This window comes from Galeopterus variegatus, unplaced genomic scaffold (assembly GCF_000696425.1).
Source record: "Galeopterus variegatus unplaced genomic scaffold, G_variegatus-3.0.2 Scaffold1669, whole genome shotgun sequence".
Taxonomy (NCBI): Eukaryota; Metazoa; Chordata; class Mammalia; order Dermoptera; family Cynocephalidae; genus Galeopterus; species Galeopterus variegatus.
The window spans coordinates 67,898-82,233 of NW_007727780.1; the positions used below are offsets into that span (position 1 = coordinate 67,898).

At 58.5% G+C, this 14,336-nt stretch overlaps 2 protein-coding genes across 2 annotated transcripts in view; one reads left to right on the forward strand and one right to left on the reverse strand.

The window, feature by feature from the left end:
- The window catches only part of GPR17 (G protein-coupled receptor 17), a 6,345-nt gene extending 2,807 nt beyond the window's left edge, over positions 1-3,538 (forward strand). Inside the window, exon 2 of the mRNA XM_008578347.1 lies at positions 1,439-3,538. Coding sequence (XP_008576569.1) covers positions 1,470-2,489 — 1,020 coding nt within the window. The 5' untranslated portion in view covers positions 1,439-1,469 and the 3' untranslated portion in view covers positions 2,490-3,538. The remainder of the gene's footprint in view (positions 1-1,438) is intronic.
- LIMS2 (LIM and senescent cell antigen-like domains 2) overlaps positions 1-14,336 on the reverse strand; it is a 40,289-nt gene that overhangs the window by 10,338 nt on the left and 15,615 nt on the right. The window contains exons 2-4 of the mRNA XM_008578348.1: positions 8,052-8,211; positions 5,885-5,951; positions 5,500-5,620 (exon numbers count right to left, since the gene is read on the reverse strand). Coding sequence (XP_008576570.1) covers positions 5,500-5,620; positions 5,885-5,951; positions 8,052-8,207 — 344 coding nt within the window. The 5' untranslated portion in view covers positions 8,208-8,211. The remainder of the gene's footprint in view (positions 1-5,499; positions 5,621-5,884; positions 5,952-8,051; positions 8,212-14,336) is intronic.

The following is a 14,336-nucleotide window of genomic DNA, read 5'->3' on the forward strand; positions in this document are numbered from 1 at the left end:
AGAAGCCCCAGAAGCTGAGTGTCTGCCAGGCTGAAGTCCGTTAGCAACTGCAGGGATGAGAAGGCAGGGAGGGCAGCAGCCTCCCCAGCCAGGCCTGGTATCCTGCCCAGTGCCAGGCTGCTCTGGCTCTGCCACCTGCCCTCTCCTGCCCACGGCCCCCACTCTCAGGCCCGGGTGAGGAAGGCAGGGTTTTTGGGACCCCTCTCCTTTTGGACCTCTCATGTTGTCTAAAATCAAAACAGGAGTCAGTTTCTCTGTCTGCTGGGGAGGGATGGAGGGCATCCTGCCCAGATCCGGGGTTCGCCAGACGTGAACAGCTTGTTACCAAGGCCAGCAGGGCTCTGAGTCAGTCCTCAGCGATGGGCAAACCAGGCAGCATCTCTGGGGCTGCCGATCTTTGCCTCTGGGTTAACCAGCTATTCCCCTCCACACACACCCCCCACCCCCACCCCACACACACCAAAAAGACTCCATCTCCTGTTTGCTTAACGGCTAGGGGTGGGAAAATACTCCCTTGTGGCCTGAGGCCCAGGCACAGGGCTTTCCTAAATACAGGTCTGCACCTGTCAGGATGTCCACATGGAGTAGGTGGGCCGAGTCCAGAAAGCTCCCAAGAGAGACCTGGGACTCTCAGACACTGGTGGACTGAGCACGCTCTGACTTCCCAGGACAGGCCCTCACTGCCTTCCTGTGTGTTGGGTGCTGGGGGCAGCCAGGGTCAGGGGACGGCCAGGGGGTGGGCAGTGGAAAGTGGTGCCACACTGGTCACTGCAATTGTGAGAAGTACCTGGAAGGATGGGGCAGGTGCGTCAGGGAGAGTCCTGGGACTCGGGGGTAGCAGGGTTCACTTGGCAAGGCTGAGGCAGAAGAGGAGCTGGAGAGCTCCAAGCACCGGGCTCTCAGGAATAGATCCCACCCATCAGGAGTGGGACTCAGGGGCCCCATGTGCCACCCCCTGTCATTCAGACAGCTCAACTGGGGGGCAGAACAGAAAACGTGGGGCCCTTCCTCGGCCCTCCCACCACCCAGAGCCTCCTGCAGATGGGCTCACATCCTGCTCCCCTCCGTGGTGCCGACTCCATCCTCCCACCTCTGAGGGATGCACGGAGAAACAGTGCAGGGACGAGCTCCAGATTTCTTGATCACCTGGTGCAGGGCTCCTGCCCTCACGTGCTCAGTAGGGTCACAGCTGCTCAGTGGAGAAGCTCCAAGCCCCGGTTCTGTTTTTGCCTTTTGCTGAATGCTCACCCACCCCCAAATGGACACAGTGGGTCCCCTCAGTAGTCCCAGAAGGAGTGCTGGGCTTGGGACAGCTCCGTTCCTCTTGAGTCAGGGGTGGGGGCTTCTGAAGGCATCAGAGCTCTTACTTCGGACTTCTGGAGAGCGTGGAGCTTCACCGTCCCAGGCTGTCCCTGACCTGTTTGCTCGTTCCCTCCAGGCTCGTCCCCGGCTCTTCCTCCAGCCAAAGCATGAGCAGCCTGGAGCTGGCCTCCCCAAGTCTGACCGCCAACTCCTCCCTGGCTGCCACAGAGCAATGTGGCCAGGAGACGCCGCTGGAGAACGTGCTGTTCGCCTCCTTCTACCTCCTGGATTTCATCCTGGCGTTTGTTGGCAACGCCCTGGCCCTGTGGCTCTTCATCCGGGACCACAAGTCAGGCACCCCGGCCAACGTGTTCCTTCTGCACCTGGCTGTGGCCGACTTGTCCTGCGTGCTGGTCCTGCCCACCCGCCTCGTCTACCACTTCTCCGGGAACCACTGGCCATTCGGGGAAATCCCATGCCGACTCACTGGCTTCCTCTTCTACCTCAACATGTACGCCAGCATCTACTTCCTCACCTGCATCAGCGCTGACCGCTTCCTGGCCATCGTGCACCCGGTCAAGTCCCTCAAGCTCCGTCGGCCCCTCTACGCTCACCTGGCCTGTGCCTTCCTGTGGGTGGTGGTGGCTGTGGCCATGGCCCCGCTGCTGGTGAGCCCGCAGACGGTGCAGACCAACCACACAGTTGTCTGCCTGCAGCTGTACCGGGAGAAGGCTTCCCACCACGCCCTCGTGTCCCTGGCTGTGGCCTTCACCTTCCCATTTGTCACCACGGTCACCTGCTACCTGCTGATCATCCGCAGCCTGCGGCAGGGCCCCCGCGTGGAGAAGCGTCTCAAGAACAAAGCCGTCCGCATGACCGCCATGGTGCTTGCCATCTTCCTGGTCTGCTTCGTGCCCTACCATGTCAACCGCTCGGTCTACGTGCTGCACTACCGCGGTGGCGGGACCTCCTGCGCCACGCAGCGTGTCCTGGCCCTGGGGAACCGCATCACCTCCTGCCTCACCAGCCTCAACGGGGCCCTCGACCCGGTCATGTACTTCTTCGTGGCCGAGAAGTTCCGCCACGCCCTGTGCAACTTGCTCTGTGGCAGGAGGCTCACGGGCCCACCCCCCAGCCTCGAAGGGAAAACCAACGAGAGCTCGCTGAGCGCCAGGTCCGAGCTGTGAGCAGCAGGAGCCACCCTGGAGGGCCCAGACTGCCTGGAAAGGACGACTCGCCAGGGTGCCTGCCACCCAGACTGGACAAGGGCGGTTTGCCTTCCCCCAGCCTCCTGAGCAATAACCTGAGATCGCAGTGGCCCTACCCCTCCCTCCAAGCTCTGACTCCCAGGTTGCCCAGTGCTGTGCTCAGTCTCCACCAATGTGCAAACCCTACAAAGGGAGACCTAACAGCAGGGATCAACAGGCACCCTCTGCAGACACCACATGGGCCCTGCTTACCAAGGCTCCTAGAGACACAGTGACCTCACCCGGGGTAAGGGGGAACAAGGAGGCCAGAGGAACAATTCCTGAACAATGAGGGTCTTTCTTTCCCCGAGAGACTCCCAGTCTCCTTCCCACTATGGGAAAGCACAGTGGCAAACTCTGCAGAAAGACCCGGAAGGCAGGCTGCCAGTGATCCAGAAGAGACACGCCTGAATCTTGGTGGAGGGGTGGAGGGGGAGCTGTCTAAAGATTTCCTTTAAAGTGCAAGGTGCTTTGAGTTCCCTTTGTGGCATCTTTGCCAGAGAATCACTGATGAATTTAAAGGACATGGACTATAAATTACAGCTGACGGCTGTGAGTACATTACAGGCTGGTTGCACCAGCAGGGACACATCAGCTCAGCTCTGGTCCCTCCTGCTATAAACCCACACAGACCTGCGTGTGGCCTGACAATCCCAAGGGCTTCTCAGCAGGTGCCCAGGCCCTCCCAAGCCATGGTCAAGCACCCGGTGTGGGTGGACAGCCACAGGAGCCAACTTCAGGCTGGAGCCAGGTGTGTGAACCTGTCTCTCACTAACCCAGAGCAGGCAGAGGTGTCCTGGGCCCCACTCCCTCCCGAGAGGCCTCCACCAGCCCTGCCAGCCCAGCTGTGAGCTGATTCTCTTGACAGCGTGAGTGTATCAGCCTAACACGCCCTTTTTTTGTTATTGTTTGTACTGATCATAAGCATAACTGTAGCTTTAAGACTACAGAGGTTATTGTGTTTCATCAATGTAACATCCTTTCCAGAATGTCTACCCGCTTTGATCCAAGGATGGCAAAGTGGTGGTGCAGGCAGCAGAGGCTCCAGCAGCATGGTTCTCTCACGGTGATCCTGGCAGCCCCATAGCATGTCTGCCCCACAAGGACTCTGATGTTCTGCATGGTGGGGTTCCAAGTGCCAGCCTGGGATCCCTGGTGGCTGCCCTGGCCCCTGGCATAACCACAACACTTTTCTTTTGTCATGTTTTATGTTCCAAAGCATTTGGGCCTCTTCCTGATTTTCCCAACCAGCCAATGTGCAGTGGCCCTGCACTTGGCTCAGGAAGGGGACAGGACTCACTCCAGGTACACACCTGGTCGGGGACCCCCCACCCCTCGATGAGCACTGTTCCTTGGCCCCTCCATGCACTGTCTCTCCCACAGTCCCTTGCTTAGACAACTGCTGAGTGCCAGGCACCGTGCCGGCCCTGCAGACTCCAGGAGGCCATGGGGCCATGTGCCTTTCTTGTGGAGCAGCATGTGGACAAGGGCACTGAAGGCTGTGTCAGGAAGGAACAACAGAGGAGCCACAACAGGGAACGGAGCATCCAGACAGGAGAGGGTGTGGATGTCAGGGACAGCAAGAAAGCCTCTGGGCAGCACTGCTGCCTTTTCCTGACATGGAACCACTGTTCTGGGGATGCCTGGTGGACACCAGGTGGAGGTGGCTCATGGGTGGTTGAGTGCAGCAAGGGAGAGGATGGGTGGGCCTCTGCGCTATCCAGACATGCATGCTATTTAGGGCTCTGGCACCCTGCAAAGGCAGTCATGAGGGCAGGCACAGAAACCCAGACCCCCAGGGCCGGCCCGTGGCTCACTCGGGAGAGTGCAGTGCTGATAACACCAAGGCCATGGGTTCGGATCCTATATAGGGATGGCCGGTTCGCTCACTGGCTGAGCGTGGTGCTGACAACAGCAAGCCAAGGGTTGAGATCCCCTTACCGGTCATCTTAAAAAAAAAAAAAAGAAAAAGAAACCCAAACCCCCCCATGGAGAGCCAGGTGGAGAAAGGTGAGCCAGAAGAAGAGTGTGGCGGGTGCAACTGGAGGCCAGAGGCACCCCAAGAACATGAGGTCCTAGGCACCAGGAGATGGGGGCATTTCCACCAGGAGGAGGGTGCTGCAATAGAACTGCTGAGAGGTCCAGGGGAGGACCTGGGTCCCCGAGCAGACTGAGCAGTGAGAGCACATGGGAAGGGCCAGCAGGTGTGCCAGGAAGGGCTGCAGAGATGCCAGCAGGAGGAAGCTGCCCAGGCTGGCCCTTTAGAAAGGCTGAGAGAGGGGTGGAGAAGGGAGCCTTGGAGAGGCACAAGGGCGAACCGGGCCACGGACCCCACAGACAGAGACAGTGGGAAGCGTGTGCATGTGCTGGGGCAGGGGCACCCCAGAGCTTGTCCCCGGGGAGGTGGGGGCAAGGCCACACTATTGGGCTGGGTGTAGAGGACAGTGGCAGGAGGAGGGGAAGAGGAGAAGGGAGCGAGGCTTCGAGGCTTCTTGGAAGGTGGGAACTTCCTGAGCACCCTGAGGTTCATGGTCCTAAATTTAGAGTAAATTCAGGTCACCTGGTCGACTGTTTTCTTTCCAGCACACCCGGCCATGTGGCTACAGGTGGGGAAGGTGGACAATTGGGGTCAGCAGGGTGGGGTGGTCTGGGGGGATTAGCTCAACTCAAAGCTCCCGGTCCATCTGCTGCATCTAATGGCACCTGCTCAGCGCCCTCCTCCTTGTGACTCGCTGTCAGCGAGGAGCACCCCTGAGCCTGGGGGCCCTGACTCACCCCTCGCTCTCTCCAGCCCCCGTCCTCACCTGTAAACCGGGGCTTGTACTATCGGCCTGCAGGGACGCAGCGGGTGGGCAGCCACGTCAGTACCGGCTCAGAGCCTGGAATGTGCCTGGCACTCAGCAAGTGGTGCCATGGCAGGTCCCCCTCCACCCAGAGTGCGCCTCCTCACCTGCCCGCATTCTTCACGAAGCCCAGGTCGGCCAGCTCCACATCACACAGCTCACAGCGGAAGCACCCTGGGTGCCAGTTGTTGTTCATGGCCTTGATGACGCGGCCGATGATGAACTCGCCTGGAAGGGGAACAGTCCCTGTTGCCAGGGCAGGGCGCGTGGCTTCCTCCCTCACGCCCTCCCACGCCCAGCCCACACTGGCGCTGCTCCTGCTCTCAGACTGGCCCAAGGGCCCCCTCCCCCTGCAGGGGGCCTGAAGGTGACAGCTCAAAGAGATGGCATAGGGGTAGGGGGTGTTGGGAAAGACCCCCCTGTGCCAGGCAGTCCCCTACCCTCCCACCCACTTCCCGGGAAGCACAGGCTGTGAGCCGAGGCCGCCCTTACCGCAGGATGCACAGCACGGAGCAAACAGCATTTGGAAGTCGTGTTCACAGTACTTCCGGCCTTCGAACTGCAAATGGGGCCATAGAGAGAGGACAAGCAAACCACCCATCATTCCCATGAGCTGCCCTGGCTTTTGTCGGGTCAGGACCTGACAGTGGGGACGGTGTGCTGAGAGGAAGGCTTTTGAGACAGAGGCTGGAGCAGCAGCAGCAGCTCCCAGGCCTGGCAACCAGAGGGGATCGGCCCACTCCATGTGGCAGATGCAAAGTGAGGGGCCTCGCTGGATGCTACGGACCTTGTCCTCTTGGGCCTGAGAGCAGGCCGGGTGCGGGTGGGAGTTGAAGCCCGAGGGATGAGATCATGCTGAGTTATATGTGTCACTTTGCCCTATTTCCTGTGTCTGCTCTGTGTGAGAAGTCTAGCTCCCCCAGGGGACACGAAAGACCCAGGGAGAGAGACAGAAGGAAGGGAGCACAGGAAGGGCCTCGTGGGGCGGGCCCAAGGGAGAGCACCAAGGCCTGTGGCCAGCAGGGGCAGCGCGTGGGCCCTGCACTGGCCCCAAGAGCGGCCAAACCTGCCTCTGCCTTCCTCTCCCTTCACATTTTTATTTTCTTTTTTAAAAATTTGTTTCTTCCCTTTTCTCTAAAATCAGTGCCTTATTAGGCTGCAACTGTATGTAGCCCTCCCCGGTGATCTGTCCCGGTGATCTGTCGAGGCAGGGCAGGCATAAATTCATTCAGCAGCAACTATCTCCTGAGCGCCTCCCGTGCGCCAGGCTCATGGCCACCCCTCCCGTTTCTCAGGAGGCTGGAAGGCACCATGAGGAACAGCTGCCCCTACTCTGCCAGGCGGACCACACAGCCACGGCCATCCACCAGCCAGTGAGTCCCACCAGCTCTACGTCAAACAGTGCAGCATCTGACCCAAGTCACCAGCTCCACTGCGACTACCAGTGCTGTGCTGGTAAAGGTTTAATATCCACCTCTCTGTGGCGGGGAAGGGAGCCCTGATGTGTAGTGTCTGCCAGTTTCTATGGAGTAAATATTCCCACCACTGCCAATTTCAAGCTGCCAACATGACATCGCCATGGTGTTCAGAAGAGACATATAGCAGCCACCACACAGGTACAGGGACAGAAATAGCCTCAGAAGTATAGATGATAGTAAAATGTGACAAAGTAAGTAGGAAGTGGCAAGTTTCAAGTGTTTGTTACCTTTGTTTTTAATAAAATTTTACCTCATTGTACATTTATCTAATTTAATTTTTAATAATAGCCATGTTTAACAAACAGCTTGCAAGACGGTTGAAGACTGGCCTACCTGAGCTGGCACGGGCCAGTCCAGGCCCCTTCACTTTCGTCTGGATGATGGCAGTAATCCAGTTCCTGTACCCCTAGTCTTCCAGCTTCTGTCACTGCCCCCCTTACAGAGGGGTCCTTTTCAAACGTCAGGGAGAGGGTATGATTCCTCTGCTCCACACCCTGGAGCGGCTCCTGTCTCTCACAGAGCAGAAGCCTAAGGCCCTATAGCACTGAGCAGGACAGGCCTCCTTGCCCTCCTCTCTTGCCACTCTCCCCCTCATTCCCTCTACTTCCATCACACCAGCCTCCCTGCCGCTCCCCAAACACTCCCGCACGCTCCCACACGTTCCCACCGCAGGGCCTTTGCATGTACTGTGCCCCCTGCTGAGTGCTCTTTCTGCAGATATAAGCACGGGTCCCTCCCCTCCAGGTCTGCTCAAAAATTACCTTCCCTGACCACCTACCTCCTACCCTAAGATTCCTTATTACCAGAGAGTCAGCACCATCTGATAGACCATGCAGTCACTGTCTACTGTCTGATCCCAATGGAGGCAAGTGCCACGGGGGCAGGGTCTTCCTAGCCCCAGGGCCTGCCCAGCGACAGACCAGAGGAGGCTGGAGCAGGGTGACTGTCCTGTAGCACCCATGGTAACCAGGGCGCACTGTTCACATTTCACAGGTGAGGGATGGGCCATCCAGGCGTGTCAAGCATGGTTCTGTCCTAGCTCAAGGCCTGGCCCCATCACTGGTCAGGACCAGAGCCCTGAGCCCAGTCCACAGGCTCCTAGAGGGCAGGCGCTGAGCTGAGGCTGAGAAGGTGGCCTGGCCGAGGGTCCCTGGTGCCCACTGCCCCAGGAGCATCCTCACCTCATAGAAGAGCCCCTCAGGGAACGGCCGGAAGCACTGGGCGCACACGAAGCAGTGCTCGTGGTACAGCTCCCCGTTGCTGTTGACAATGCGCTCAGCGGGGGCGAAGCGGGCCTGGCAGCGCTGGCACACTGCGTTGGCCAGGGCATCGGACATGTTGCTGGGGGAGAGGGGAGAGGAGGGACAGGAAGTCAGGACTGGGTGGTGCAAACATGGAGCAGCCTCACGCTTGATGGACGCACTCCCTTCTGAAAAAGGTAAAATGCTTCGCAGGATGAGGAAAGTCCCTCTTGTTTTTCCTCTCGCCCCCCATGATGGCCTTGGCACTGTGGGGACTCAGTGGCACATGGGCGGGGCCAAGCCGTCTGTGCAGGTAACCCAGCACAGCTGCCCCTACACATCCCCCTTGGCTACTGTGTGCACAGCCTGCCAAGGGCCAGCATGGGCCAGGGGCTGCAGCGGGCATTCCTGGACAGCTGCCCTGCAAGGCCAATGTCACATCTCCACTAACACAGGCCTGGAGAGAGTGAGCAGACTGCTCAAGGTCAACAGTAAGTGCAGGCAGAGCCCTGATTAAAAACCCAGCCCCCAACTCCAAAGCCCCCAGTCTCTGTGCCATTCCCTGCAGCCCTCAGTACACATCCACGGAGGGCCAGATGCAGGGCCAGCCTGTGGCCAGTCACCCACCACCTGGTCAGAGCAATCAGGGCTTGAGGCAGAGGCTCTCACTCACTGTGGAGCCTGGGCCAAGGCTCCCAGCTGCAGAAGGGTCACAACCACAGCTATGGCGATGGGTCACAGGCCAGTGAGGTGAGGTACACACCTGAGCACTCAGCAGGGTACCTGGCCCACAGTAAGGCCCCACACAGAACGGCACCACGGTTGCCAATGTCACCGACTCGGTCCCCAGGCTGCTCACTCTCCATGATGCTGGGCCACCTCTTGGGGTGTCAGTGGCCACCTCAGCTCCCTCTTGTCCCTCCTATTCCCCCTTCCTCAAGGGACCAGAGTCTCTCGGGTATAGCACATACCCAGGCACAGGTGAGCCTGTGTATTCACCCTCTTATTTAATCCCGAGGCAAGCTTGTAGCAACTATTGTCATGCTGTCTTCCAGAAAAGGGACCTGAGAGTCAGAGAGGTTAAGTAACTTGCCCAAGCTTACACAGCCAGTGGCAGTGCCCAGATTTGAACCCAGATTGGTTAGACTTCAGTGGTTCTTTTCTCTGCACCATGAGTTAGCTGTCCCCTCAAAATGTGTGAGCTCCTTACCATGCAGAAGGCAAGAGTGTGACTCTAGGGTGGAGATGGGCAGGGGAGCAAATCTCCCCATCCATGCTGGGCAACTGCCTGTCCCTAGGGTAAGTGGTGGGCATCCTTCTGGGGAGAGTGGAACTCAAACAGAACCACAGGGAAAAGCCCACACTGAACCAGGCCCATGCTCAGTCTGGCATGGGGCACTGGGCATGGCCAGGAGGAGCCTGTCGGACACAAAAGCATGGTTAGGAGGTGGCCCCAAACACCCTGACTGCCTATGGCCTTCCAAGACCCTGACGCCCACACCTTTTGCTAGAAAGGCAACAAACAGGTTCTGTCTCAGGCATTAACTCCAGGAGATCGGTGGTGGCTGCCTGGAGGGCTGGGCCCAAGGAGTGACGCAGTCAGCTGGTAATGTCTGCCCTGCTGCAGTGGGAGTGGCATGCACAGGGGGCCTGAATCCCACCCATCACTCACTCACTGCATGGTGTTATGAGAATGCTTGAGCAACTGTGGCTCTTCTAGGGCAGCCTGTGGTACAGCAGGGCCAGCCTGAAGGGTGCAGCCACAGGGAAGGGGGTCCTCAGTCTGAGCCCCAGCCGTGGGGAAGTGGGCTGCCTCTCAGGGTCTGGGTGTGGGCCGTGGGTGGTGAGTCACCCAGGTGGGGTGTCCTCTAATCTCTGCTTGGGGAGCTGTGTGCCAGGGGCAGGGCCAGAGGCCATTTGGCAAGCCTTGCCGGGCCCGCTGGACTTCTGCACACCTCCGCCTGCCCTCAAATGTGCTTCAGGGACCAATGCTACCTTCTGTGTCCATACTCGGGCCAGAAGGGGCAAGGAAGCAGGGATGGTGGCAGCAAGCGTTGGGAAGAGCCGAAAATGAACCGGAGGCTCAGCTCCCAGCAGCCACTCCCAGGTCCACACTGGCTCCCTGCTGGTCTCCCAGAGGCGAGCCATCAGGACGGAGCACTGGCTCCAAGCCTCCCTAGAGAGCTGGGTTTGATTTTGTTGGGATAGGCATGGTTTGCTTCCCAGAGAACACTGTGTGCCTTCTCTCCCAAAGCATAGAGCCAGGGTGGCAGGGAGGACATTCCAATGCCTGACGATGAACAAACACTTATGAGCCTTGGAGAGGTCAGAAATGAACAGGAAATCCTGTGAAACTGGGCCTGGAATTCCCCACTCCAAGGACCCAGAAAATGAAGCCAAAATAAGGATTCAAGTCCCGCCCAGCCTTTCCAACTGCTCCTTGAACCCAGACCTCTGAACCCTAACCAAGTGGCACCCTGCACAGCTCAGCTTCCCCCTGCCCCTCAAGACCCTTCAGACTCCTATTTTCTGCTCCAGGGGCTGACATTTAGGGTCCCTCGCCTTCTGCCTTCCAGGTGGGCTGACCCTACCCCATCTGCCAGTTGCTGCTGGAAGGCAGTGCCCTGGGCTTTGCAGCTATGGTCATGTCCTGTATTGCTAGCCCAGGCACTTCCCAAGTCCTCATTCATTGCCACCTTCATAAATAGACCCTCTGACCATTTCTCCTCAGTCCCTCCACTTGCCTGTGAAGTGTGCACAAGGCCCCCAACAGCAGCCCGGCTACACCCCGTCTTCCTCCACCTTCCTGTTCACATTCAAGATGGTGCCCAGAAGTCGGCCCAGACTATAGGGGCTGGCCCTTACCCAGTCTGCATCTAGTCCCCCGACTGGGTCCCTGGGAGCTTCAGGTCAAGAACTTTGCCACTTGTGCCTTACATGCTTCGCACATGCCCCACACAGAGCAGGTGGGGTGTAGGGGTGACCACCTACCTCCCGCGCCCACTGGCTGCCCCAGCCCACGTCTCAGGCAGCAGAAACCCCAACAGCAGCTCTGCGAGAGGCTCTGTGGCTGCGTCCCCACAACACCCCACTCGGGAACACAGAGAACATTCTAGCCCACTGGCAAAGACAGGTGTCTGAATGGCCTTCACCACCACCTGAGAAAATGCTAGCCATCTCCTGCGGGGAGGAAGAAAGGGAGCTCCCGACAGCCCTGGCCTCCCACCCTGGGACCTGGGCCTCATTTCCTCTTCCATAAAGAGGCTCACAGGGGACAGTAACAGCAACCGCCTCGAGGAGCCAAGGTGAAGAGTGAATGACATAAGGCATGTCCAGCACAGAGCACAGGCCAGGGAGGTGACATGCTGGACACAGAGAGCCATTGTTTTCCAGCAATGGAAAGCAATGGGAGCCTTTCAGAGTCCCTCTGCAATGGCCGAGCCCCGGGGAACGCCTGCAGGCTGCCTGCGCTCCCTGAAATGGGGCAAAGGGTTGGAGACATGCACATTCCACATCCTCCTTCATGCATTCCAGCAAGGAACCGGGAACATAAGGTCTGCCCAGTTATCCCCAGGAGCCACCACCCCACCCGCAGCCAGACAGCACAGAACACACTGCGGAGGGCATGCCCTGCCTGGAGACCAAACACCAGTGCTGGGGGAGGACACCCCACCTCACACCCTTCCCCAACCCTCCCATGCACCCAAATGCTGAGTCTTGACAGCCAGCACAAGCCAATTGGCTACAGGATGTCCCTGAGCTTTACAACGATTGTGGGTTGGGGGAGCCCTCTCCACCCCAGCCCCTTGTGAGGGGAGGTTGCCTGTTCCAGATAAAAAAAACTGAAGTGCACAGAGGATCAGTAGCCTGCTGAGGATTGCACTCATGCTCCCTCCTGCCCCTCAGCTCCCGTGGCATCACACAGTCACGGCCATTCCAGACTGTTTCTTCAACAATGCTGGACCTTCCTCTGTCCCAGCTTCCCACCCACTCAAGCCTAGAAAGACAGTGTGAGGGCCTGGGAAGGGGCCCTGGCCAGCCACAGGGTGTCTGGTCACATGCAAGGTGAGCCAGGGCCACGTCAGCCTGGGCAACAATCAGGCCGACAGTGTGTGCTCTACAGCCAGGCAGACTTGGCTGCAGTCCTGGCTTGAATGCACCTGGCAACACAGTGTGCAGAATCTCAGCTTCCTCCTCTGTAAAATGGGCCAGCAACAGCTACCCGCCAGGGCTTGTTGGGAGGGTTAGGTGAGGTAACGCCTGTAAGCACAGCCCATGCTCTGCAAGCAGCAGCCAGCAGCATTCTTCCCTCCATCAGCGGAGCTTTTCTGAGCCCCTGCGCCGCGCCAGGCACTATCCCAGGTGCAAGGGGAGTAGGGATCTCACAGCCTCCAAGTCTCCAGTGGAGGCTGCCCAAAGTGAGCAGCTTTGACCCCCAGCACTGCCTGGGCCTCCTCCCCGCCCCTCCCCCACGAGGCCAGCGTCAGGGTCACCTGGCCACGGCAGTAAACTGGAATTTACACAAAGCCAGACCCATATCCTACCATGGGGACAGTAAAAAGTGAACATGCTGCCTTTAGCTGCTACACACACGATGCATTTACACCATCAGAAACATATTCCAAATCCAGTGAAACCTGTCTGAAATCACAGATCTTTTTCTGAAGATCTAGTTGTACCTCTCTGCTCTAGCAGCTTTGTTTACTTTTCAGCAGGTATGCTTTAAACATGTCACACTGAGAACAAAGAACTGGCAAAGGGCATGAACCAGAAATTCAGAGACAAACAAAATCAAGTGGTGTATAAACCCGTGTACACGCATGCCTGGGAACTTCCTGAAGGCCAATTTTCATTTTCATGCTGGGTCCCTCCATGAATCTTAGCCAGGTTCTTGTGTTGCAGCCACACTGTGAAAATCGCTCTCCAGTATGGCCTCTGGACTGTCAGTGCCCCAGCCACCCACACACTGGTACCTCAGTTTACACTATAGATCTCCAGGCTCATCCAGAGGCCAACCAGTGAGGGTTCCCAGTCCAGCTCTGCCACACTCAGGTGAGTTCCTTGGTCTCCTGAGCCATGGGTTCCCTACCTGAACAATGGGCTCGTCCAGTCCTGGTCTGTTCCAGCTGCAATGCCAGTGCAGGTGTGAGCCCAGCTTGCAGCAAGAACTCCACATATGGCCACTCTGCCACCTGCAGTTCCCACTCCCCACTTGGTACGCTCCCTCTTTCTTGTTCTTAGCCGAAAACATCTTTGATGGTGCCAGCCTTTAATTCCCCCTCTGGAAGCCTTCCCTGACCGCAGGCACACAAGGAATCAGAGCAGGCCGTTCTCACTGTAGCACTAGCCCCTGAACTTCCCTTCCTCTCCGGGCCCTCCCTGTCTCTGTGACTGCTCCCTCCTCGGCTCCCCAGCCCCCCACCCCCACGCCCCAGCTGTAGCCTCCTCTCCCACAGCAGTTCCTCCCCCATCTCCCCCTGTGTCCCCCCCCCATCTCACGGATGCCCATGCTAATGATCGCAAGCCCACAGCCCCCACTGCTCTCTCTCCCCAGGCTTCTACTGGATGCTTCCACCTAGATGGCCTCCAGGGCACTGCAAACCCACCATGTCCAGGAGTCCCTCCCCCAGCCCCTGACGCCCAAGAGGGGTGGGGTTCCACCACCATCCAGGTGCTCCTGGCACCCTCCCCACCCACCCCAAGCTAACGCATCCTATGAGATGCCATAGGACCATCCTGAACCCCTGTTGTCCCACCTCCCAGACCAAAAGGAGGCTGTCTACACTGGCAATTCTCCACAGAATGAAGCAGTTCAGACTGTAGAGTCGGTCCAACCTGGGTTCAAATCACAGCCTAGCCGTTTTTCGGTTAGTCTGGCAGGTTCCTTGACCACTTTGAGCCTCAGCTCGCTCATCTGTAGAACGCAATAAAATTACCCCAGTCTGAAAGCAGAGATGGGGGTGCCACAGGACAACTCATCTCTAACACCCCACGCTCCGCACGCCCTGCACAAGAAAGCTGATCACGGACGACATCAAGTCCCCGTAGTTAAGTCCTGCAGCCCACCCTGTCGCCAGGCGGGCGCCGGCCGGTGGGTGGCCGTCGGGTGGCCGTCGGAAGTCCCGGGCGGGCTTTCCGAGCGAAGGCCTGCAGCTGCAGCTTCCTGGCCATTGTCCCGGCGACCCCGCCCGGCCTCTCACCACCTACCCGGGCGCGGCGGGCGGC